Genomic DNA, 27603 nt, shown 5'->3' with positions numbered 1-27603 from the left:
TGGTCTAATAGCATTTGGTGTTATTCTGTATGTAAATCCGAGGCACTCCATTTTAATGTACATTCGGAAAGTATTCAGACCCCTTGACTTTTTCTACTTTTTTTTACGTTACAGCCTTATTCTAAAAAAAAAAATCCCTCTATCTGCTACAATACCCCGTAATGACAAAGCAAAAACAGGTTTTTAGACTTTTTTGCAAATGTATTCAAATTAAAGGCCTTATTTACATAAGTATTCAGACCCGTTGCTCTGAGACTCAAAATTGAGCTCAGGTGCATCCGGTTTCCATTAATCATCCTTGATATGTTTCTACAACTTGATTGGAGTCCACCTGTAGTAAATGCAATAGATTGGACATGATTTGGAAAGGGACACCTGTCTATATAAGGTCCCACAGTTGACAGTGCATGTCAGAGAAAAACCAAGTCATGCGGTCAAAGGAATTGTCCATAGAGCTCCGAGACAGGATTTTGTCGAGACACAGATCTGACGAAGGGTACAAAAAAAGGTCTGCAGCATGTAAGGTCCCCAAGAACACAGTGGCCTCCATCATTCTTAAATGGAAGAAGTTTGGAACCACCACGACTCTTCCTAGAGCTGGCTGCCCGGCCGAACTGAGCAATCGGGGGAGAAGGGCCTTGGTCAGGGAGGTGACCAAGAAACCGATGGTCACTCTGACAGTGCTCCAGAGTTCATCTGTGGAGATGGGAGAACCTTCCAGAAGGACAACCATCTCTGCAGCACCCCACCAATCAGGTTTATGGTAGAGTGGCCAGACGGAAGCCACTCCTCAGTAAAAGGCACATGACCGCCAACTTGGAGTATGCTAAAAGGCACCTAAAGACTCTCAGATCATGAGAAACAAGATTCCCTAGTCTGATAAAACCATGATTGAACTCTTTGGCCTGAATGTCAAGCGTCAAGTCTAGAGGAAACCTGGCACCATCCCTACGGTGAAGCATTCTGGTGACAGCATCATGCTGTGGGGATGTTTTTCAGGGACTGAGAGACAGTCAGGATTGAGGGAAAGATGAACGGCACAAAGTACAGAGATATCCTTGATGAAAACCTGCTCCAGAGCGCTCAGGACCTCAGACTGGGGGCGAAGGTTTACCTTCCAACAGGACAACGACCCTAAGCACACAGCCAAGACAACGCAGGAGTGGCTTCGGGACAAGTCTCTGAATGTCGTCGAGTGGCCCAGCCAGAGCTCGGACTTGAACCTGATCCAACATCTCTGGAGAGACATGAGAATAGCTGTGCAGCGACGCTCCCCTCCAACCTGACAGCGCTTGAGAGGATTCGCAGAGAAGAATGGGAGAAACTCCCCAAATACCGGTGTGCCAAACTTGAAGCGTCATACCCAAAAAGACTCGAGGCTGTAATCACTGCCAAATGTGCTTCAACAAAGTACTGAGTAAAGGGTCTGAATACTTATGGAAATGTCATATTTCTGGGGGGGGGGGGGGGTTATACATTTGCAAACATTTCTTAAAACCTGTTTTTGCTTTTTCATTATGTGTAGATTTATTAGGGGGAATATAAAAAATAAAAAAATAATTGGAATAAGGCTGTAAGGTAACAGAATGTGGAAAAAGTCAAGGGGTCTGAATATTTTCCGAATGCACTGTATGTTTTGTATGGTTACATAAGACAGATGGTTACTTAACACAAAAAACTAAACAAGGGCTTAATGAGCCCCAGGTGTGGGCCAATATCAGACCAATTGGACTGAAGGGAAATTTGAACATAAAGCTCACCTCGTTGCCTCTGTTCGTCAAAGCCCAGTTGGCCAAAGGAGTAGCGACTGTGGCTTACGATATGACGATCGGTGTTCGAGCCCCGCTGGGGATCACACCATTTTTTTCCCCCCAGAGTCTGGGAACCTTAAAGACCCAAGGCCCTAATGCCCTTTGAAGGCCCAAAGCCCTAGGCCCTAATGCCAAAAACAGACAGCCATGCCCTGGTACTTTCATAGGCTTCCAGGGCTATACACACTTGTCAATATGGCTGAAAAGAGGCACTCTGATACGGATTCAGAGATTAGTGTACTGCCCTTGAAGGCCCAAAGTCCTAGGCCCTAATGCCCTTTGAAGGCCCAAAGCCCTAGGGCATAATGCCAAAAACAGAGAGCCATGCCCTGGTACTTTCATAGGCTTCCAGGGCTATGCACACTTGTCAATATGCCTGAAAAGAGGCACTCTGATACGGATTCAGAGATTAGTTTAGTGCCCTTGAAGGCCCTAATGCCCTTTGAAGGCCCAAAGCCCTAGGGCATAATGCCAAAAACAGAGAGCCATGCCCTGGTACTTTCATAGGCTTCCAGGGCTATGCACACTTGTCAGTATGCCTGAAAAGAGGCACTCTGATACGGATTCAGAGATTAGTGTACTGCCCTTGAAGGCCCAAGGCATTTGGTTAAGTAACCACCAATCGGTCGCCAAAGGGATATGGTCCAAAGTACCCACGGTTCTGAGGGGCTTGTAACCCTCAAAAGTGTCAATATAGCTCTCCCTATTCGGCCTGAGTAGTAACCACCAATTGGGCTCCGAAGGGATATGGACCAAAGTAACCATGGTTCTGAGGGGCAAGCAACCCTCACAAGTGTCAATAAAGCTCTCCCTATTTGGCCTGAGTAGTAACCACCTATCGGTCGCCGAAGGGATGTGGTTCTCCAGTTGTCAAAAAACAGGTTTCTGATTTCGAGCCGGTACCTGTCTGCCCCACACGGGCATGACTGTGTAAAGACGGGAATACGGAAATTACCGATCTTCACTGTGTTACTCACACGGTCTAATTGTTTTCCCGTTCTCCCGTATGAAAATCCGGACCACAAAAAAACACTTTGAACTTGAATAAATCGTACAACAATAAAAGTACAACTCCAATCCGGATGGGGTTTTTTTTGCACGAAAGGGCACACACAGACAAACATTTCCATCTAATTTAAACCGTTTTTCCATAACAATTTATAATAGAAAATCGAGTTTTAAGTTTGTGAAAAAAAGTTCCGGTTACCATAAAAATAGATTCCTATGCATGCAATTTTCTAAACAGGGGCTAATTGTTGCCCATCACGAGAGAGGGTATGAGCCAAAATTTGGGACCTCTAGCCCCTCGGGAAGTATTTTTAAACATTATTTGAAAATTTCAGAAATTGGTCCAACTGGTATTGTTTTGGGTTACCAGGACGAAATTTTAAAAACGGTTTTAAATACTTTTAAAGGGTATACAGACCTACATACCCACCCTGAGAGCACCCTACTACGGGCCCAAGTCAATGGGGGCCGGCCTGGCTGATTTATGGAAGTTTTTAAAAAAATCTCTGAAAAACGACTAAGTCCAAAATTCTCAGAAAATCGGCTATGTTTCACTTCTCAGAAATTGCACTATGTTTTATGTTTGGGTTACCAGGACCATTTTGTTTTACGGTTTTAAATACTTTTAAAGGCCATCCCCACCTGCTTGCCCACCGTGGGAGCACCCCACTGCGGTCCCAAGTCAGTGGGATGAAGAATGAGTGTTTTATGGATGTTTTAAGATTTGGTGGGGCTGTGTCGGTAACATATGCACCTGGTTTTATTTTGGGTTACCAGGACGAAATTTTAAAAACGGTTTTAAATACTTTTAAAGGCCATCACGACCCCCATGCCCACTCTGAGACCACCATAGGGGGGTTAGGGAGACCCCATAGGGGGGCCCCACACCCCCCACCAAGGTCACCTGGTAACCCAATATAATTCAATGACAGAGTCATACTTCTCTCTCATTGCACTAAGTCCAGCATGTGTACCTGGTGATTGAACTGGTTACCAAGGGAGCTCCATATCTCCATTCCTCTGGGCTTACTCTCTCTACCCTGCCTGCCCACCTGCCTGCCCTCTATCTCGGCCTGTCTCTTCAGCTCAGTGCACCTGGTACCCCATAACACTCTGGTATTTCAGACCCTCAGGCCTCCATACATTCTCAACCGTGACCAAATGACACACAAAGACATGGGTGAGTTTCAAATAAATGTTCTTTATTTATCAGTGAATCATGGGTTGATTTGTCCCTCAATTAGTGACCGCGCTCGGCTGGCGTTACGAGGCAAATTATGGTACCGGTAGTACCGTGCCTGTGTTTCCAGAGAATGACACATATGGTCAGCCACAGTTCCCCGGTCTGTAACCGAGCCTTGATTAAAGTTCAATGTAGCAACGCTTCGTCGAATTGTACCGAAGGTGACATTACTTCCAATGCCAAACTCTTCAAATATCTGGCCCACATACTCACAGAGATTGCCGTACGGTTGACCGCAGGACGTGAAAAAGAAGAGTTCTGTGTCTGAGGTGATTCCACTCAGATTAGGCCTGATCTGATGGAATCGTTTAAGCCAAGTGTATTCCTGCTCAGATAGAACAACTCTGCACTCACCGAAGCTATAGTTCGTTTTGTGGCTTGAAATGCACATCTGATAACCCCCACTTTCCGGGGTTACTTCAGTAAAATCCCTCTCACTGAAGATGGTGACTGGGGATCGTCGAGTGCCATTAAAGATAGCCAACCGGTTGGACATGAGAGCCGCAAACCTACGTCTATCAGCGCAGGTGGCTCGGACCTCCAGCCTACTGAGAACCGAAGGAATAGCTTGATTACTTAGCTCAACAAACCGGCTTAACTCCGCAGCGCTGAGCACCTCTTCCCTGCAGCGTTTGCGGAATTTTGCCCTGCGTGTTGCCTGGCTCTGCCGCAAATCCCTGTCCATCTTTGCCAAGCAGAGTAACACCTTTCGAATTCTACTGGCTTTAGCCTGCAGATCTTTTGGCCGGAACTGAATAAGATAATTCAAGAAACTTCGAACATCGGATTGGTACATTTTTAACGTGGATGGTGCCAAACAACGGTCTTCACATTGACCATACCACTCAGACACACGTCTGTAGTTATCCAGAGAACACAGTCCTTCATCGGCCTTGCCCTCTGACATATAGCGGAGGAATTGCCGTACTCGGGATAGACTGGTGCGACTATTGTCAATTCGTTTAACTGAAGGGTTTTTACCCATAGCAAAGTGTTCATATTCAGTCAAAATTCCATTCCTCCAACCTTCAATTCTGGACCACACACCGCCGCCTTCATCACTCTCGCTCTCCGTGGAAGTCGCCACGACGCAGCCTTGCTCCCTCGGTTCCGAGCATGGTTCACCACCGATCTGACTGGTTGACTGCACCGGCGCAGTCGCCGCCGCCTGCTCACTCTCGTCCCACAGCTGCTGATCCACCACCGCGGATCCACCACCAGCTGCTGCTCCACGGACAACTCACTTTCAACACACTGCAAATACCCAGGGTTCTAGCCGCGGTGCAACACTGTTGTTAGGCTGCATACACTGCCATGATTCGGGCTGCTGTCTCTCAGTTGAACGCCGGCTAGATTGCATAGCACGCTTCCATTCTATAGTAGCTTAAGTGCATGGACAGACTTGAAATGTCGGTCTATCCGCACGATATTCAGCTTGGAACAAAGCCCACAATCACGTCTTAGTCTGCTGCTCATAGCTTCTCTCTCCTGCCTTCCTGCGTGCGTGTCTGTCTCTTTGTTTGCTCCACCAAACAAGAACCTAACCCTAACCAGGGGAACCAGGGGATGGAACTCACACTGCACGTATCTGACTGTTAGCCTACTGGTGGCTGATACTGTAAAGGCAGTTCCTTTATCATGTGGACCAAACACTCGCACTCAGAGCGGACTGCAGTGTTTGTCTGTACACACACACACACACACACACACACACACACAACATTCATCTATTATACAGCGCTGCCTTGCCTTCCTACAGGGACATGTTCTGCAGGGTTATTTTCAGTGACATAACAATGGAGGCTCCCCAACCCGGGCTGCACCAAGATGGGGATGCATAATTAAAAGCCGTAAGGGATGAAGAAAGGCCCTTATAAATGACATGTCTCTGTATTATTCAGTAAGGCCAGTGCCATGGTAACTGTTATGTGGCAAGCTGAATTTGTATTATTCGTAAGGATTCCAATGGAAGCATCCAACACATGACAAAACGCTAGACAATTTCCCCTATCCCTTAACACATACACAGACACACACTTACACACTCTCTCTCTTTCCACTTGCCATGAAAAGAACAACTGCAAAGTGGCCTGGGTTTGCCAGATTTCAGAACAAAATTTTGTCTCTCTCTCGCTCTTTCTGTCTCTCTCTTTCTGTCTCTCTCTGAGTGAGACACACGATTGTCCTGGACTGGAGCCTAGCTGTTCCTACTGTCTCTCTCTCAATTCAATTCAGAGGCTTTATTGGCATGGGAAACATATTTTTACATTGCCAAAGCAAGTGAAATAGATAATAAACAAAAGTGAAATAAACAATCATAAATAAACAGTAAACATTACACTCACAAGAGTTCCAAAGGAATGGAGACATTTCAAATGTCTTATTATGGCTATATATGTAACGTCTGCTTCCAACTCACACTCTCAAACATGTAGATCCCCTGAACGCAGCTCACTCTCCAGATCCCAATCGCCTAAATTCTGATCACCTGTTCACACACCTGTATGTCATTATCACACACTATTTAGTTCAGTTCTTTGCACCCCATCATTGTGAGGTATTGTTTGTTTTGTGACACTTCTTTTCTGAGCTCTGTTTGTCCTGTAATTTAATCCTCCCGTGTATGATCGTTTTTGCCTGCCTCACTAATGGCGCCTTTTGCCTATTCCCTGTCTGTACTGTAGCCTATTGTATTATCAACCTATTGCCTGATCTCCCGGAAGACGTTACAAGCCTTTTCCCTGCCTTTACTGTTGCCTTTTTGGACTCCTGTGTATGACCTTCTGCCTGCCCCTGGACCCAGCTACCTGCCCCCTCCTGTGTATGACCTTCTGCCTGCCCCTGGACCCAGCTACCTGCCCCCTCCTGTGTATGACCTTCTGCCTGCCCCTGGACCCAGCTACCTGCCCCCTTCTGTGTATGACCTTCTGTCTGCCCCTGGACCCAGCTACCTGCCCCCCTCCTGTGTATGACCTTCTGCCTGCCCCTGGACCCAGCTACCTGCCTCCTCCTGTGTATGACCTTCTGCCTGCCCCTGGACCTAGCTACATGCCTCCTCCTGTGTATGACCTTCTGCCTGCCCCTGGACCCAGCTACCTGCCTCCTCCTGTGGTCCTTTACAATAAACACCTGCTGTGCCCTGCGCTTGAAACCAACTCTCTGTCTCCCATCATGTTCATTACAATATACAGTGTTGTACCGATGTGCAAATAGTTAAACTACAAAAGGGAAAATAAATCAACATAAATGTGGGTTGTATTTACAATGGTGTTTGTTCTTCACTGGTTGCCCTTTTCTTGTGGCAACAGGTCACAAATCTTGCGGCTGTGATGGCGCACTGTGGAGTTCATCAAAATTGGATTTGTTTTTTGTGGGACTGTGTAATCTGAGGTAAATATGTGTCTCTAATATGAACATACATTTGGCAGGAGGTTAGGAAGTGCAGCTCAATTTATACCTACTCTCTGTTTAGGGCCAAATAGCATTCTAGTTTTCTTGTTCATTCATTCCAATGTGTCAAGTAATTATCTTTTTGTTTTGACATGATTTGGTTGGGTCTAATTGTGGTGCTGTCCTGGGGCTCTGTGAGGTCTGTTTGTGTTTGAACAGAGCCACAGGGCCAGCTTGCTTAAGGGACTCTTCTCCAGGTTCATCTCACTGTAGGTGATGACTGTTAATATCTCTCACTCTCTCTGTCTCTCTCTCTCTCTATCTGTGTATTCACCATATTCTCTCCAAGCGGCCTGCTGTCATCTCCAATTCTTTATAAGCTTTCCTCCTGCGCGGTCAGAGCTTTCCAGGGATATTTCTGCCAAACAGTTAATTTTCGGGATGTAAAAAAGTTTTTAGTGTAAACTTTAACGACTAAAACCAGATATAAAGTATGTGGAAAAGACAATGTAGCGATATATTTTTTTATAATAAAATCTTTGAGAACTAACAATCACCAAAGTAAAAGCTAGACGGTCTGGGAGAATAGAAAATTCCTAAAATAATGCCGTATTGCCATATTAGCCGTATTGATTTTGTTATTAGGTTTGAGCAAAATAACACAGCATTAGCCATGACTGAATGCATAGAATATGTAGGAAAATAGCTTTAAAAGTGCAACATTTTCTCTCAGCTCCATGGCAAAATGTGTAGAATTGCCGAAATTGACCTTTAAAACTGCAAAAATGTCTCTATGCTCTATGAACATTTTTGTATAATTGCAGGAAATTAGCTTAAATTCACGATGGGGGCCTCTAAAATGTTCTCTAAAAGTCGGCCGCGCCAACAGCCAACCATGTCCATTGCCATGCCCCCTGCCACGCCCACCACCTAAGCCCCTTTTAGATCCAGAAAAACCCCTGCTTTCCCTGTATATCCAGCACCCTGATGTAATACATAACATTATTAGTGCACGGATAATGTAGTAACATGATGCTGTTAATGTACAGTATGTGACATAGACAAGCACCATAGACTAGCAATATAATGCAATATAATCTGACACAGGTTGATATGTTTTAGGTTCTAAGCTTCCTTTTATCTATTTATAGTCAAATGAAACGAGCTCTAAAGTGTTCAGAGATGCACCTAGCATCCTATCATAATCAATACGAACCTGCAAAACAACAGTCATATAACTAGCTGGCCATATTTTGCTTCAACATACTCTTGTGTGTTTGATTGCTGGCAAGGGGATAGTGCAGCCCATATCTGTTGATTATGTGTGAGGAGAAGGGATGGTGATGACTGTCTATCTCAGCTTTGGGTTATTATTGGATTGTTATTATTGGATTATTGGATTCTCATTCAAGTGGAGGTGGATTCTGGCTAAGACACAGCCTGTGAAAACGAAGTGCCATTTCTGCATCATATTCTCACAAGTTTCTATCCAAGCTTTTCAATACTACTGTGCGAGGAAAACAGATATATCAGAAAGCAGGGGACACTAACCCAAAGGCAGCGGCTCTTCTTTATATAGGCCGAATGGTTATTGAACAAGCCTGTTGTAATGATGAATAGTATGGAGCCAGGCCGGGGCAGTTGAGTGTTAACAGAAGCTGAGAGCATTTAGTCTACAGTGTTAACACTCCTCCTGTATTCACACAGAAGCCTGCACCTCGTCATTAATGGACCGTGAGCCGTGTTATTTAGGAGCAGCCAGGCGTACAGTCCACAGCGTCCGTCCGTGCCGTTCCTGCCTGATGGGTGGCTAGCTAATGAAAGTGCATGCTGAAGGGTTCCATCTGTACGCTTGTTTTTTCAATGAGCGTTGGTTGAACATGAACGTTTTTTTCCATTAAGCTTTTTGAAAAGCATAGTAAAGAACCCATTCCCCGAATTTCATATATTACTGCCATACATGAGAGAGAGACCTTTGAGCACCTGGTGATTACGGAGCAGTTGGAATATAATCATTCTCTCTCCCAGATAAAAATAATAGGTCAGGTTTTGATTTGTCATAGGCCTGTTGATAAAGGCAGAATGGACATTTCTCCGTTTCTAACCCCACTCTGCATGTTTTTGTAAAGCACAACATCTGAATTGAATTACCCTTGTATTAAGGCCTTGTGTTTCTCTTTTCAATGTTTTTATTATCATTTTCAAAGATTTACAGCATTTCAAATAGTTAATTGTGTTTCATCCATATCAGGTTATTTCGATGTATTAGTATGATTCTTTCTAGATAAAATCCTTAATCTCAGACTAGTCATTCTGTAATACAGTAGCTGGGTGTACAGGTGCATGAAGTATTGACTTGATCACAGTGGTTCCCTATAGTGGTCATATTTCTAGGGGTACAGCAGTAAGTTGGGGCCCAAATAATAAAGAAATACCCCTCTCTCCCAGTCAGTCAGTCAGTCCTGCATGTCAAAATCAACCCTCTCACCACTCCCATGCCCAGTGCTCCTGCCACGTCCTCCACAGATGGCCCTGTCCCTGTCCCGTTGGCGGTTGGTGCCATGCCGTGTGTCCTGTGGAGGGCTTTGTCCTGTTGGCAGCATGTTTCCTCTCCCTCTGTCACCCCTCAGTGACCCTGCCCCCACAACTCCCTGCAGTCCCAAGCACGCTGTCTTTCTGTCCCCAAGTGGCTCTCAAAGCAGGGCAGCAGGGATGGATGTACAGTGGTAGTTTCACTGTGATACATATCTAACTTATAGTCTAGTGTAAAACACTATCAGACTGTGGCTTGTATTCACACACACACACACACACACACACACACACACACACACACTACAGTTTTGCTGAATTGTCTCAGCAGGACTCACTAAATATCTTCTCTGTGTCCTGTCTGCTGAGTGTAAGGGGGAGAAGTGACACATTTCTAACGTGAGGAAAGCACATGGATCCATGCTCAGAGGATGATGCTCTCAGATTGGAGCTTGTGCAACACTGCTTTCAGCGAAGTGCACTTTAAAACGCCCTGCCAGTAGATAACCTAGTGTGTGAGTGCTATCCTAATATGTCCCAACACCCATTGACAGGATAAATATCTGATTGTGAGGCGGTCCATTCTCCCCAACCCCCCCCCCTCTCTGTTTCTCTCTCTCACTGTCTTTCTCTGGTCTCCCACTTCAAGAGTGGTGGCAACACACACAAATGGCTTGTCGCCGTGGTAACCACATGGACAAATAACGCCGGCTGAGACAGACACTTCTGATGCAGTTATGCAATGCCGCATTGGGGTTGCCATGGTGACGGTGTAAACAGTCCTTTGGCCCAGAAAGACAGAACAGAGGCTCTCAACATTGGGCGGTCATTGGAACAGTGTCTAAAAGAACGCAATACTGACCCGTGTGGCACTAGTAGTAAACAGGGCCTGGGGCAGAACAAGCCATCTAGCTACTCCTATGGACCTAATACACTACCCAGTCATGCCTTAGTGTTTCTCTCAGTGTTGGTCAGTTGGGCCATCTGGGTCTCCCCTGGGTGCACAACAATGAGAGCAAAAAAAAGTAGGTTAGTTTTGATGTGAGGCCAGGCAGGCTTATCCAGGCAGGGAGAGACTGGGCTGTGGGCTGGGTACGAGTCTTTTGTCCCACAGCACTAGCCAGAGCACCCACAGGGTCAATTATTTCCAGCACCAGACCTCAGGCTTTTGTTGGGGTGTTTTCTTTACATGAAACTGAGGCTAAATCATAAGGCACAAATATTGGGCTTATCATTGCAGTATGTCTGATGCTGTACTATGTACTACTTACTGTATGTACTATACAAAGTTGACAAATGGGTCTTTTGATATATGCAGCTTTCAAATTTAAGAGCATGAGAAGGTTAGGTGTTTAATCCATTTTACATCAGCATTTAAGCTATGTGAGTGACCCAACTCTGGACAAAGAGTTCCACCCCCTTGGATAAGGCCTTTTTGGGCGAACCTGGGTGAAGTTTTCCACTCAACCTGATGAACTTAGTGATATGGTGTATCCAGGCAGCATGCACATCCTTAATAGGCTTTGAAAAAAAAGTAGAAATCACAACTTTGCCAGTGGTATTTTTAGATGCTCTCTATCTTGATGGAACCATTCAAGTCCAGTCCTGCGGAGGCAGCAAGGAGCTAAAGCCTGATGAAGGGTAATATTCATTTGTGTAAATTAGTTATTAATTATGGCTGTGTTTACACAGGAACCCCAATCTGATGGGTTTTTTTCACTAATTAGATCATCTCTGAAAAGATCTGTGATTGGTCAAAATACCAATTAGTGGAAACTTAGCCTATGTGAAGCTAGGTAGGCCTAGGAGCCTACTAAAGTGGCATTGGCTGATAAATTACCTTGTTGCCAACTTAAAACTACAGTATCTTAGCGAGTCATGAGGATGACAATATTTAAAGTGGTAACTTCAAATGCAAAGGTGAGTGAAAATAACTCAAGCAAGCATTTTTCACTGCAGCAGAATGACTAATGACAAAAGTGTAAATGCGAACGTCTTTGAAGTGCAGATTGACATATGGCTTATGGTCTGTAGGAGTTGGACTATGAGATTTATGATCCATACGCCAGTGTAATATCTCAAGTATTTCATTGTTTCCTATTTTCATTACACCAGCTATTGGTGGTGCTTTAGGCAACTATAAATAAACTATAAATATTGAATCCACTGTATGTTGAGATTAAAGTGTTAATAGAAAAATTATACTGAACAAAATAACGTGAAAATGTGAAGTGTTGGTCCCATGTTTCATGAGCTAAAATAAAATATCCCAAACTTTTTCTATATGCACAAAAAGCTTATTTTTCTAAATTGTGCACAAATTTGTTTACATCACTGTTAGGGAGCTTTCTCCTTTGCCAAGATAATCCATCCACCTGACAGGTGTGGCATATCAAGAAGCTTGTGCTGGGGACAATAAAAGGCCACTCTAAAATGTCAGTTTTGTCACAACGCCACAGATGTCTCAAGTTTTGAGGGAGCGTGCAATTGGCATGATTACTGCAGGAATGTCCACCAGATCTGTTGAATGTTAATTTCTCTACCATAAGCCGCTCCGTCGTTTTAGAGAATTTGCCAGTATGTCCAACCGGCCTCACAACCGCAGACCACGTGTAACCACGCCAGTCCAGGACTTCCACATCTGGCTTCTTCACCTGTAGGATCGTCTGAGACCAGCCACCCAGACAGCTGATGAAACTGAGTATTTGTGTCTTGTGGGGAAAAACAAATTATTGGCTAGGCCTGGCTCCTAACTGGGTGGGCCTATGCCCCCCCCAGGGTTACGCCCCTGCCCAATCATGTGAAATTCATAGATTAGGTCCTAATGAATTTACAGGTAGACAGGACGGACAGCTGATCGTCCTCTCCAATTGACTGATTTCCTTAAGTGAACTTTAACTCAGTAAAGTCATTGAAATTGTTGCATTTGTATTTTTGTTCAGTATACGTCACACCTTGTAAATTAGACGCATACGGGAATAGAAAGAGATGCTTCTATTGCCTATTGATGTAAACACACTTCACAATTAGAAATGGCCTAGTTCTTACTTTTACCTTGGTTTGTAAACTCAGCAAAAAAAAAAGAAACATCCTCTCACTGTCAACTGCATTTATTTTCAGCAAACTTAACATGTGTAAATATTTGTATGAACATAACAAGATTCAACAGCTGAGACATCAACTGAACATTTTCCACAGACATGTGACTAAAAGAAATGGAATAATGTGTCCCTGAACAAAGGGGGGGGTCAAAATTAAAAGTAACAGTGTGGCCACCAGCTGCATTAAGTACTGCAGTGCATCTCCTCATGGACTGCACCAGATTTGCCAGTTTTTGCTGTGAGATGTTACCCCACTCTTCCACCAAGGCACCTGCAAGTCCCCGGACATTTCTGGGGGGAATGGCCCTAGCCCTCACCCTCCGATCCAATAGGTCCCAGACGTGCTCAATGGGATTGAGATCCAGGCTCGTCGCTGGCCATGGCAGAACACTGACATTCCTGTCTTGCAGGAAATCACACAGAACGAGCAGTATGGCTGGTGGCATTGTCATGCTGGACGGTCATGTCAGGATGAGCCTGCAGGAAGGGTACCACATGAGGGAGGAGGATGTCTTCCCTGTAACACACAGCGTTGAGATTGCCTGCAATGACAACAAGCTCAGTGTTACGCATCCCTTTGGCCCTGCAGTCTAGGGTGGATGGAAATGAGACCCGTAACATAACTCATGCAAAGTATAGTGAAAAGGAAGAGTGAGAACCAAAAACCACAGATATCTGAAAGTTACCATCAAACACTAAATGTTCATTTTTAAACACACGGTAAAGGGGTGTGAGAAAGGGGCTGAGCTGGACCCAAGGAAAGAAATTCAAAACACACCTAAGCTAGTCTACCTGCTTCAACAACAGCTAGCTCACTAACCAATAAAATACAGCGGGTGGTCCGCCCAGTTCTAACTAGTGTATTTAGACAAGGTTTACCTATGGGTAGTGTATGCCCATGGGCGACTTGTCTTGTTACCCCCTTTTCCCACCAAACAAACAGAAAAACACTATAACAAAACAATACTCACAGGATAACCGGACAAATGTGACATGTAGTTGTAAAACAAAAGAGAGATCAATCCAGAAAGAGAGCGCTGGGGACACAGCGAGAGAGACCGCATTACAGAGAGAGGTTGAACACAAAGAGATTGATCTGGGGAGAAAACAACTGACTGGGTTTTTAAACCAAGGGAAAGGGGCTGTGATTGGGTGAGGGAAGAGGAGCAGGTGTCTTCTGTTTTGGGACTGATTGATGACTGATTGGAGAATGATGATTGTCACCTGTGAGGGGAGAAGGAGAGAAAAGAAACACACAGGATACCTGTATCCGTAACACTTAGTCTGATGATCCTGTGACACGCCGCCCCAGACCATGACGCACCTTCCAAATCGATCCTGCTCCAGAGTACAGGCCTCGGTGTAACGCTCATTCCTTCGACGATAAACGCGAATCCGACCATCACCCCTGATGAAACAAAACCGCGACTCGTCAGTGAAGAGCACTTTTTGCCAGTCCTGTCTGGTCCAGCAACGGTGGGTTTGTGCTCATAGGCGACGTTGTTGCCGGTGATGTCTGGTGAGGACCTGCATTACAACAGGCCTACAAGCCCTCAGTCCTGCCTCTCTCAGTCTATTGCAGACAGTCTGAGCACTGATGGAGGGATTGTGCGTTCCTGGTGTAACTCAGGCAGTTGTTTATGGTTCATTGAACAAGCATGGGAAACGGTGTTTAACCCCTTTACAATGAAGATCTGTGAAGTTATTTGGATTTTTACGAATTATCTTTGAAAGACAGGGTCCTGAAAAAGGGACTTTTTTTTTTTGCTGAATTTTTAGGTGGGTTTGTAGGTAGGTAGGTAGGTGGGTGTGGGTGGACTGGACTGGACTGTACTGTATGTGTATTGTAAGTTTTATATCAGTGTGCTCTGGGGTGTAGTGGGCCTTCTAGGGATTGGTTGTATGGTTCAGAAGAGGCCATAATGTAAAGTGACCTGAATGCCGGTGATGTCAGCCCTCTATTCATGAACAGCATGAATAATTGAGTGGCCAGCAGGCTCAGAGCACCAAGCAGTGGCAGAATGCAAAGTAGAAGCCACCAATTTGTCTTTCTCTCTCTCTTCCTTCCTCACACTCTCTCTGACACTGTCACTCTCCCTCCCTCACTCTCTCTGCCACTGTCACTCTCCCGCCCTCATACCCTCTCTGCCACTGTCACTCTCCCGCAATCACACTCTCTCTGCCATTGTCACGTTCCCTCCCTCACTCTCTCTGCCATTGTCACTCTCCCTCCCTCACTCTCTGCCATTGTCACTCTCCCTCCCTCACTCTCTCTGCCACTGTCCCTCTCCCCCCTCTTCTACTCTATCAGCCTGTGTGTGCCTGTGAATATTGGATAAAACTAGTTATTGCGAGAGTTGAGAACACCCTTGCTTGGATACAGACATAGCAGGCGCACCAGTCAAGAGGAAGCGCTGACAAATGCATGGGGAACAGGAGAGAGGGGAGTCTCTGAGTGAAAAAGGGAGGGAGGGAGCAGCCTTAGATAGACACAGAGAGATAGAAATAGGCTGTGGACTAGCCTCAGTACACTCTCCAAAAGGAACGCTCTGTGCTTTCCTCTCTGCTTCCTCTCATCTGCCTGGCATGCTCCAGAACCCATCCTCCCCCCTTCCCCTCATCCTCCTGTCCCTCCTCCTTTCCCCCATCCGTGGCTCCCTCTGGTTGAATGAAGCCTTGGCTTGAAAGGGGGCTGATCGCATCGGCGCTGGGTCTACATGGCTACCAGGTTAGTGGGGAGGGAGAGAGCAGCCTGCCTGTCTGCATGCAGAAAGACAGACACACTTGTGCTGCATTCCAGTGCTGTATATGCAGATGAAGGGGGTGGAAGGGGAGTGTCAGTCAACAGCCCAGCGATCCTCTTGTCCCGTTTGGCAGGTGTTGTCACAGGGACGTAATCTAGCTTGTTATTAAGAGATCACGCTGGCAGGAGGAGATCAGACCCCTAAGCCTGCTGAAGGAAATCTCCCAGGGCTCTTCTCTTCTCTCTCTTCTGTTCTGTTCTCTCCCGGGGAGAGAGGAGGAGAAGGAGCGCTCAGATGAGCCTTGGATGAACAGCTCCTTGCTGCTCCTTTCTCTATATGAGGATATGGAGGTTTTTGAGTGCGTCACAGCAACCAACGGAAGCTGGATGTTTGTGAACAATGTAAAGGATGCTGTTGTGCCTATGATTGACTGGTGAGGAGTTGAGACCATTGATCGGCTTGGATATGGTGGCCTTGTAGTTCTGTGGCCCAAGCGGATTTAACGTGTGTTTGTGTTTGTGTTTGTGTTTGTGTGTGTGTGTGTGTGTGTGTGTGTGTGTGTGTGTGTGTGTGTGTGTTGGGAGTGGGGTGGGGTGGGGTAGTGTGTTTATTGTATTGAGTTTATTGCATGGGTGTATTTATGTGATGTTTGAGTGTGGTGTGTGAAAGTGTAGGCAAGTATTAGTTGTGTGTATGTGCTGTTTGAAGCTGTGTCATGCATGATTTGTGTACGTGCGTGTGTTGCCGTTGAGCTCGGTCCACCCCTGCACTTTTAGCATGGTGAAGCACAAGGTCCATTGCCAGATGGGTATTTTCCAGGGTCAGCAAAAGCGTCAGTGAGAACAAGGCCCCTCGGAACAGCCCGGAACTCTGTGCATTGTGAAGCGAAGCGAAGCGTTGCCCTTCTCATTTGGATAGCCTGAGCCCAGAGATTTAGAGCACATTACAAAAAGACAGCAACAAAGTGTCTCCGGATTTGCTTTTCTCACTGGGCATGTGTAGAGTACCAATCTCATTATGATGCTTTTCAACCTGCATCTTATTGCTCAGTGTTCTTTCTTTGACCATCATTTGCTTGTGTGATCTATATTTGGTCTATTTGTGTTCCATGTGCAGTCCAAGTGCATTGTTTTGTCGTTCTGCTGCAGTATGTACAGTCCGTGTTCTTATCAACCTTATCTTACATACAATACAGTCAGGACTGATTGTTTATGGTGCTGTAATGCAGATGAGCCCAGCTGCTTCCCTGCCTTAGGGACCTGCTGTAGCTACACACACAACCTGGTCTCAGGGCAATTTGTAGGATTTGGTACGTACGTTTAGTATGATATCTTACATTACTTTAGGATACATTCATAATGTAACATTATCATACAAATTAGAGGATGTACAGTAACATACGTCTTACCCGGTCGTACAGCAGCATACGAATTGCTTGAAGTAACATATTATACATCTTTGAGAATGTATAGTATTATATGTCTTTCTCTGAGGCCAGTTTGCTTGTTGCATCTAACAACAAAGGAGAATTATGGGCAGAATTTCTGTTGGTGGTTAGGTGAACTAACGACAAAGGTTATACAAATTATGCAGCAGGTTAGGTCAAATGGGTTAAGGTTAGAATTAGGTTTAGGGGAAGAGTTAAAATGCTACAGTTGTCTCTGACTCGACTCGAGCGTGCAACCTTTGGATTGCTAGACGGTCGCAGTAAAGACTCATACATCCTCCCCGACCAACCTCCCTACTTTCTGTCTAAAGTAATTAGACCATTAGTAGGTATCATACGTCTTGGAGGGGCTCAGAAATAAGTATTGTATGGCTGTGAGGCCAGGCTTCAAAACTGTATGCAAATTATGTTATTAGATGGAAGATTGAGTATTATACTAATGTAGCAGGGGAAAAGATTGAGTATTATACTAATGTAGCAGGGGAAAAGATTGAGTATTATACTAATGTAGCAGGGGAAAAGATTGAGTATTATACTAATGTAGCAGGGGAAAAGATTGAGTATTATACTAATGTAGCAGGGGAAAAGGTGCAGGTTACCCAGTTCTACTCAGTCCTCAATCAAAGTCAGCCATGACAGTATTGTCTCTCCCTCCCTCTCCAAATCCCTTACTTCCAGTTAAAAGGCCAAGCTCAACAGAAGATCTCTCTGTCCAGTAGATTATATATAGAAGCATATTATGAATATTTAAAGAAATTCTCTCTAGTCACAGTTGCTATAGCAATATTCATATAGACGGTGCTTTGTTGCGCTTTTTTGTGGGGGCTAGAAGCCAGATAGGCTTTTTAGCTGTTTACCCACAATCCACCATGCATTGTCTCTCACTAGTCATGACAACCACATCGTTTTTCTCTTACGAGTCATAATATACAAATGGTGCAGCTACTTTAATGTTTTGTGTTATTGTTCTGGGTCAGCTTCAGGTATAGGCTAACATCCAGAAACCGCTGTCTCTATTGTTCTGGGTCAGCTTCAGGTATAGGCTAACATCCAGAAACCGCTGTCTCTATTGTTCTGGGTCAGCTTCAGGTATAGGCTAACATCCAGAAACCGCTGTCTCTATTGTTCTGGGTCAGCTTCAGGTATAGGCTAACATCCAGAAACCGCTGTCTCTATTGTTCTGGGTCAGCTTCAGGTATAGGCTAACATCCAGAAACAGCTGTCCCTATTGTTCTGGGTCAGCTTCAGGTATAGGCTAACATCCAGAAACAGCTGTCCCTATTGTTCTGGGTCAGCTTCAGGTATAGGCTAACATCCAGAAACCGCTGTCTCTATTGTTCTGGGTCAGCTTCAGGTATAGGCTAACATCCAGAAACCGCTGTCTCTATTGTTCTGGGTCAGCTTCAGGTATAGGCTAACATCCAGAAACAGCTGTCACTATTGTTCTGCAGTAGGATGCCATTCTTACTGCCCATGCATCTGTCCTCTCATGCTGAACAAACGGGAGACAATTTACTTGACAGTAATGTGTAATGGCCTGTCACACATGTTACATTTGGTTCATAGAGTAACCCATTGCAGCATATGTACTTATTCCTCATGTTATTATTTTAAAAGATTCTGCATGGTTGGGAAAGTAAGCGTTTCACTGTTAGTCTACACCTGTTGTAAACGAAGCATGTGACAAATTTGGCAAATTTGGCTAAGGCTCTCTTGTCTGACTTTACATGTTAGCAGCATGTGTACCTGGTCTTGTCTAATAAGCAAAGACAAGCATTACTGGGAGTGAGCTGATCAAACCTCCATTCATATGCTGAGGATGTATCCATGTTCCCATTGTTTTGGTTTATCTCAAGAGGAGAGCACTGCCGAGAATTCCTCCCTGACGAAAAGCAGTGATGTTGGTTTCCATGGAGACGCAGCCTTTATCATGTTGAGGGGTGTGTGATCCAGCTCTGAATGCTCATGATAACTTGCAGCACTGTTCTGAACATTTTTCAGACGCACATTCAATGCATTTAGGCTCTAGGCATGCAATATTAGTCGGTTTAGGTTGATAATGAATGTTTTGAAATACAGGTGTATAGGCTTCTATCCAATCAGGAGACAGAGAACAGAGCTGACAGCAGGTGATGTTAGGGCCTGTGATCATCATGACCCTGTGGTCAGTCAGAGCCATTACACTTATGGAGTGAGACTGGCCATAATGGGGTTATAAACCCACAGTTAATGGTGATGATGACTGGCAGATATCTGACTGGGTAGTTCTAGTACGGTGTGTCCTGTGTGCTCAGCTCTGATCTTAACTCTGTCTGCTTCTGTGGATCTGATGAAAGTCAGGTGAGCGTGAGATCGTTAGTAACTGAGCCAGGATGTGACATGAAAGATGATGCAGCTCACACAGCCCACTGGCATATGAGAACTGTTCTGTGTGTGCTTGTGTGTGTCTGCGTCAATGTGCATCCAGGTGCATCTGCGTCCTGTGGGTGCGTATGTCTATACTTCTGTGTGTGTGTGTGTGTGTGTGTGTGTGTGTGTGTGTGTGTGTGTGTGTGTGTGTGTCTCAGACAGACAGTCTCTGGGTTCAGACAGTGATTCACACGCAGGAGAAATAGCAGTGTCCTCTGCTTTGTACCAGCTCATTGCATTATTCACTGATACCACAACACTACATATTATGAGGGCCGCTTGTAAGACATTTCCTGTACACTCATATATCCTGTGCACATTTACATGCATACATTGACATACAATTGAAGTCGGAAGTTTACATACACCTTAGCCAAATATATTTCAACTCAGTTTTTCACAATTCCTGACATTTAATCCTAGTAAAAATTCCCAATTAGGATCACCACTTTATTTTAAGAATGTGAAATGTCAGAATAATAGTAGAGAGAATGATTTTATTTCAGCTTTTATTTCTTTCATCACATTCCCAGTGGGTCAGAAGTTTACATACTCAATTAGTGTTTGGTAGCATTGCTTTTAAATTGTTTAACTTGGGTCAAACGTTTCGGTTAGCCTTCCACAAGCTTCCCACAATAAGTCGGGTGAATTTTGGCCCTTCCTCCTGACAGAGCTGGTGTAAATGAATCAGGTTTGTAGGCCTCCTTGCTTGCACACGCCTTTTCAGTTCTGCCCACAAATTTTCTATAGGATTGAGGTCAAGGTTTAGTGATGGCCAGTCCAATACCTTGACTTTGTTGTCCTTAAGCCATTTTGCCACAACTTTGGAAGTATGCTTGGGGTCATTATCCATTTGGAAGACCCATTTGCGACCAAGCTTTAACTTCCTGACTGATGTCTTGAGATGTTGCTTCAATATATCCCCATAATTTGTCTTCCTCATGATGCCATCTATTTTGTGAAGTGCATCAGTCCCTCCTGCAGCAATGCACCCCCACAACATGATGCTGCCACCCCCGTGCTTCACGGTTGGGATGGTGTTCTTCGGCTTCCAAGCTTCCCCCTTTTTCCTCCAAACATAACAATGGTCATTATGGCCAAACAGTTCTATTTTTGTTTCATCAGACCAAAGGACATTTCTCCAAAAAGTACGATCTTTGTCCCCATGTGCAGATGCAGTCTATTTTATGGCAGTTTTGGAGCAGTGGCTTCTTCCTTGCTGAGCGACCTTTCAGGTTATGTTGATATAGGACTCGTTTTAATGTGGATATAGATACTTTTGTACCTGTTTCCTCCAGCATCTTCACAAGGTCCTTTGCTGTTGTTCTGGAATTGATTTAAACTTTTCGCACCAAAGTAGGTTCATCTCTAGGAGAAAGAACGTGTCTCCTTCCTGAGTGGTATGACGGCTGCGTGTTTATACTTGCGTACTATTGTTCGTACAGATGAACGTGGTACCTTCAGGCGTTTGGAAATTCTCCCAAGGATGAACCAGACTTGTGGAGGTCTACACATTTTTTTCTGAGGTCTTGGCGGATTTCTTTTGATTTTCCCATGATATCGAGCAAAGAGGCACTGAGTTTGAAGGTAGGCCTTGAAATACATCCACAGGTACACCTCCAATTTACTCAAATTATATCAATTAGCCCATCAGAAGCTTCTAAAGCCATGACATCATTTTCTGGAATTTTTCAAGCTGTTTACTGGAATTGTGATACAGTGAATTATTAGTGAAATAATCTGTCTGTAAACAATTGTTGGAAATATTACTTGTGTCATGCACAAAGAAGATGTCCTATCCGACTTTCCAAAACTATAGTTTGTTAACAAGAAATTTGTGGAGTGGTTGAAAAACAAGTTTTAATGACTCGACTTCAACTGTATACCGTTAACTTCCAACTTCAACTGTATACCGTTACACACACATTTTCTTATACAGGTACATAGGCCTATACTCACAAATGCTCAAACATATTCTGAATCATCGTTGTCTTGTATGTTGAAGTATTATGCAGTAGGTACGTGTGCATACAGTCAGTTCTCCAGAAACCTGCAGTACATTTGTGCAAATACATACACAATTTTGCTTATCAAATAACAACACCACATAATTTGTTTGTAACCAAAATGTACTCTATCAGAGCTGATGATCCATCCATCTCATTAGTTAGATGAGAGATCAGCTCTTGGTACTGCAGAGCACAGCCACAGAGATCACTGACAGTTAGGATCAGCCAGTTCCCCACCCAGTTCCCCACCCAGTTCACTACCTACAGCACCACCCAGTTAACCACCCAGTTAACCACCTAGTTATCCACGCAGTTCACTACCCACAGCACCACCCAGTTCCCCACCCAGTTCCCCACCCAGTTCACTACCTACAGCACCACCCAGTTCCCCACCCAGTTCCCCACCCAGTTCACTACCTACAGCACCACCCAGTTCCCCACCCAGTTCCCCACCCAGTTCACTACCTACAGCACCACCCAGTTAACCACCCAGTTCACTACCTACAGCACCACCCTGTTCCCCACCCTGTTCCCCACCCTGTTCCCCACCCAGTTCCCCACCCAGTTCCCCACCCAGTTCCCTACCCAGTTCCCCACCTAGTTGACTACCCAGTTCCCCACCTAGTTGACTACCCAGTTCCCCACCTAGTTGACTACCCAGTTCCCCACCTAGTTGACTACCCAGTTCCCCACCTAGTTGACTACCCAGTTCCCCACCTAGTTGACTACCCAGTTCCCCACCTAGTTGACTACCCAGTTCCCCACCCAGTTCCCCACCCAGTTCACTAGCGTTGACCAAAGGCAGTGTATTATAAAGGGAATATGGTGTCATTTGGGACGTTGTCTTTGCAGGCTGGTCTCAGAGACAGGACCTAATAAACAGGTTGGCCTGTGGTTCGCGAAGGGAAGCGTCCCTCGCTCCACTCTTCCACTTCTCTCCTCCTTTCCTCTCCTCCTCACTTCCTCGCCTCTCCTTCACTCCTCTCCTATCCTCCTCTCCACTCCACTCCTCTCCTATTAGCGCTACATGTTTCTCTACCTCTATCCAATCTGTCTGTCTTGAGCATCTGTAATGTTGGCAGTATACAACGGCCAGGAGAGTTTGACTTTGGAAAGGCTGGAGATGGAGGAAGAGGGAGTAGATCAGTAGATATAGAAAGATGGATGGATGGAGGGAGGGAGGGAGGGGCTGGCACCGTTCCACCTGTCCCCTGCTACAGTGTTCTCTGGTCATATTTTCAGCTCGTGTTCAGATTGACAATTGCACCATAACTCAACTGAATATCAACAACATTATAATAACCATGGTACTTAACTGTCCCTGTTACTCTGAGGGTCTGCTCATGGACTTGTTCTCATCTGTCCAGAATCGTTAGAAAAGCCTTATTTTGTCTATAGCTCATCTTTCTATGGTGTCGATAACTTGTTCAGTCTGAAGAGATTGAAAACAGCACCTACATCATTAGGATTTTTAAGCATGAAAATGAGATTGACATTTAAACCTTTATTGGATAGCTTTTCTGCAATGTCAGGTAGATTAAGTCAAATTGTTTTCCAAGTATAATTTTTCAGTGTGTATTTACACGTGCACCCCGGGTGAGGGTTTCTCCTGGCTCTTTAAAGGTACAGCAGTGGGATATTACATCCATTATCTGACTCATGGTTTTCACTAATCCTCATGACTCATGTAGAGTATGCCATCTGTTCTTGACCATGCTATTTTTTCTGGTGCTTGCTGCTGCTGCTGTTGTTGGTCTGTGGGTTATGTACACTAGCTGCTGCTGCTGTTGTTGGTCTGTGGGTTATGTACACTAGCTGCTGCTGCTGCTGCTGTTTTTGGTCTGTGGGTTATGTACACTAGCTGCTGCTGCTGTTGTTGTTGTTGGTCTGTGGGTTATGTACACTAGCTGCTGCTGCTGTTGTTGTTGTTGGTCTGTGGGTTATGTACACTAGCTGCTGCTGCTGCTGTTGGTCTGTGGGTTATGTACACTAGCTGCTGCTGTTGTTGTTGTTGGTCTGTGGGTTATGTACACTAGCTGCTGCTGCTGCTGTTGTTGTTGGTCTGTGGGTTATGTACACTAGCTGCTGCTGCTGCTGTTTTTGGTCTGTGGGTTATGTACACTAGCTGCTGCTGTTGTTGGTCTGTGGGTTATGTACACTAGCTGCTGCTGTTGTTGTTGGTCTGTGGGTTATATACACTAGCTGCTGCTGCTGCTGTTTTTGGTCTGTGGGTTATGTACACTAGCTGCTGTTGTTGTTGTTGGTCTGTGGGTTATGTACACTAGCTGCTGCTGTTGTTGTTGTTGGTCTGTGGGTTATGTACACTAGCTGCTGCTGTTGTTGTTGGTCTGTGGGTTATGTACACTAGCTGCTGTTTTTGGTCTGTGGGTTATGTACACTAGCTGCTGTTTTTGGTCTGTGGGTTATGTACACTAGCTGCTGCTGCTGTTTTTGGTCTGTGGGTTATGTACACCAGCTGCTGCTGTTGTTGTTGTTGGTCTGTGGGTTATGTACACTAGCTGCTGCTGCTGTTGTTGGTCTGTGGGTTATGTACACTAGCTGCTGCTGCTGCTGCTATTTTTGGTCTGTGGGTTATGTACACTAGCTGCTGCTGCTGTTGTTGGTCTGTGGGTTATGTACACTAGCTGCTGCTGCTGCTGCTGTTTTTGGTCTGTGGGTTATGTACACTAGCTGCTGTTGTTGTTGGTCTGTGGGTTATGTACACTAGCTGCTGCTGCTGTTGTTGTTGGTCTGTGGGTTATGTACACTAGCTGCTGCTGCTGTTGTTGTTGGTCTGTGGGTTATGTACACTAGCTGCTGTTGTTGTTGGTCTGTGGGTTATGTACACTAGCTGCCGTTGTTGTTGGTCTGTGGGTTATGTACACTAGCTGCTGCTGCTGTTGTTGGTCTGTGGGTTATGTACACTAGCTGCTGCTGCTGTTGTTGGTCTGTGGGTTATGTACACTAGCTGCTGCTGTTGTTGTTGGTCTGGGTTATGTACACTAGCTGCTGCTGCTGCTGTTGTTGTTGGTCTGGGTTATGTACACTAGCTGCTGCTGCTGCTGTTGTTGTTGGTCTGTGGGTTATGTACACTAGCTGCTGCTGCTGCTGTTGTTGTTGGTCTGTGGGTTATGTACACTAGCTGCTGCTGCTGCTGTTGTTGTTGGTCTGTGGGTTATGTACACTAGCTGCTGCTGCTGCTGCTGTTGGTCTGTGGGTTATGTACACTAGCTGCTGCTGCTGCTGTTGTTGTTGGTCTGTGGGTTATGTACACTAGCTGCTGCTGCTGTTGTTGGTCTGTGGGTTATGTACACTAGCTGCTGCTGCTGTTGTTGTTGGTCTGTGGGTTATGTACACTAGCTGCTGTTGTTGTTGGTCTGTGGGTTATGTACACTAGCTGCTGCTGCTGCTGTTGTTGGTCTGTGGGTTATGTACACTAGCTGCTGCTGCTGTTGTTGTTGGTCTGTGGGTTATGTACACTAGCTGCTGCTGCTGTTGTTGGTCTGTGGGTTATGTACACTAGCTGCTGCTGCTGCTGTTGGTGTGTGGGTTATGTACACTAGCTGCTGCTGCTGCTGCTGTTGGTGTGTGGGTTATGTACACTAGCTGCTGCTGCTGCTGTTGTTGGTGTGTGGGTTATGTACACTAGCTGCTGCTGCTGTTGTTGTTGGTCTGTGGGTTATGTACACTAGCTGCTGCTGCTGCTGTTGGTCTGTGGGTTATGTACACTAGCTGCTGCTGCTGTTGTTGGTCTGTGGGTTATGTACACTAGCTGCTGCTGCTGCTGTTGTTTGTCTGTGGGTTATGTACACTAGCTGCTGCTGTTGTTGTTGGTCTGTGGGTTATGTACACTAGCTGCTGCTGCTGTTGTTGGTCTGTGGGTTATGTACACTAGCTGCTGCTGTTGTTGTTGGTCTGTGGGTTATGTACACTAGCTGCTGCTGTTGTGGTTATTGATCTGTGGGTTTTGTAGGCTAGCTGCTGTTGTTATTAACTGTGTTATTGGGTAGCTTTCAAGCCTATTTGCTGTGATGTAACCTGAATACTCACTCCGGGGATGAATGGGAACATTACGTCTCAGTCTTTACATGGTACACTAGTAGGCCTAGCATTGCCTGTGGAACGGCAACACATTAGCATCATTAACATTTAGCCAGCAGCATACCACCCTGCATCCCATTGCTGGCTTGCCTCTGAAGCTAAGCTGGGTTCATCCTGGTTGGTCCCTTGATGGGAGACCAGATGCTGCTGGAAGTTAGAGGGCCAGTAGGAGGCACAGTGATTGGGGACAGGGCAGTCATTGAGGATATTGCCCTGTGTAGGGTGCAGTCTTTTGGATGGGACGTTAAACGGCTGACCTGACTTTCTGTGGTCAGTAAAGATCCCATGGCACTTATCATAAGAGTAGGGGTGTTAACCCTGGTGTCCAGGCTAAATTCCCAATCTGGCCCTCATACCATCACGGTCACCTAATCACCCCCAGCTTCAAATTGGCTCATTCATCCCCCTTCTTCTCCCATATAACTACTCCACAGGTTGTTGCTGTAAATGAGAATGTGTTCTCAGTCAACTTAACTTACCTGGTAAAATAAGTGTAAAAAAAATGGCGTACACTTAGATAAGGTGTTTTAAATGAACTGTAGAGTGGTACTTTTAGTTACTCCTGTGTTATTCATGTAATGTGTGACATTGTTTTTTAATGGGTTTTGCTCCGTCCCTACATTTTCAAACAGTGCAGAATGTTGTTCCATGATGTGATGAAAGAGTTTAGAGAAGTAGAATTAATACTCCCTCTCTCTCTCTCTTTCTCACCCCCAGCACTGCCAGTAACTCGAACAGGAGCACGCCTGCTTGCTCGCCCGTCCTGCGTCCTAAACGCTCGCGCTCGCCCACGCCCCAGAGCCTGGAGCCTGGTGAGAATATGGTGGAGAAGGGCCACTCGGACCACTCCTCTGATAAGTCCCCCTCCACCCCCGAGCAAGTGGTCCAGCGAACCTACTCGCTGCAGTCTGCCCGCAGCGGAGGCAAGAACTCCAAGGTGAGCTTCATTGCGCAGGTGGGCCGTCTCTGTCTCAGGGACCTCTTCTTTCCACCACCCACACTACAGTACAAGATCATTGTCCTCTTTCCACCAATCGCACTACAGCACAGTACAGGGGCATAGTCCTCTTCCACCAATCACACTACAAGACAGTACAGTACAGTACAGGTCATAGTCTCAAATAGTACTGCCAACAGTGCCGTTTTCAAAATGACTTGTTCATCATACAGTGCATTCATAACTCACAAATAAATAATGTCAGCCTGGCCTGTCACTTCAGTTCAGCAAGACATTTGTATCATCCCTGAACACCACTTCCAATACAATCTGAAATCAACATGTATTTGGTGATACAGGGGGAGTAGTTATGTTTTGTGATAAGATTCTTTTTATTTTTACTGTTTACCCCTGACATAATGTCTTGATAACCTCCAAATGTTGCCAGTAAAGTCTTATTGTCTTCCTGCATTCCATAAAACATGTTCTGTAAGAAATAGTCAACGAGAAGGAGTGAGATATAGTGATATCTTGTGAAATGGCATGGTTTTATCAGCTTTTATTTTCCATTCCATAGTGATTTTACCCCCATCATACCTCCGCATCGGCACACCAGACTGGATCAAACATGCCATCCTCATGTAGCCCCAATTGACAGTGGTACAATGTACTTCTGATAATCGCTGCTATGACTCTGATAGGGTAATGTCCAACTCCCATCCTCAAACTATAGGTCAGATCTAACTGTCACTCTCGTACAATTGTCCAATCATAGACTGAGTAACGAGACCCTCAGCACATCAATTGTGGATAAGGACCCATCATCATCATCATCATCATCATCATCAGGAAAGATGCTTATACCACAGGT

The 27603-nt window shown here is 45.3% G+C and overlaps 1 protein-coding gene across 8 annotated transcripts in view; it reads left to right on the top strand.

Moving 5' to 3' along the window:
• LOC115206438 (protein Aster-B) overlaps positions 1-27603 on the top strand; it is an 88179-nt gene that overhangs the window by 40843 nt on the left and 19733 nt on the right. For all 8 annotated transcript variants that reach the window (XM_029773442.1, XM_029773443.1, XM_029773445.1 and 5 more), the window contains one exon: positions 26513-26732. In XM_029773442.1, the coding sequence (XP_029629302.1) occupies positions 26513-26732 (220 nt within the window). The remainder of the gene's footprint in view (positions 1-26512; positions 26733-27603) is intronic.

This window comes from Salmo trutta, chromosome 13 (assembly GCF_901001165.1).
Source record: "Salmo trutta chromosome 13, fSalTru1.1, whole genome shotgun sequence".
Lineage (NCBI taxonomy): Eukaryota > Metazoa > Chordata > Actinopteri > Salmoniformes > Salmonidae > Salmo > Salmo trutta.
Note: the sequence above shows the minus strand (reverse complement) of the source record. Positions and strands in the feature narration are given on the sequence as shown.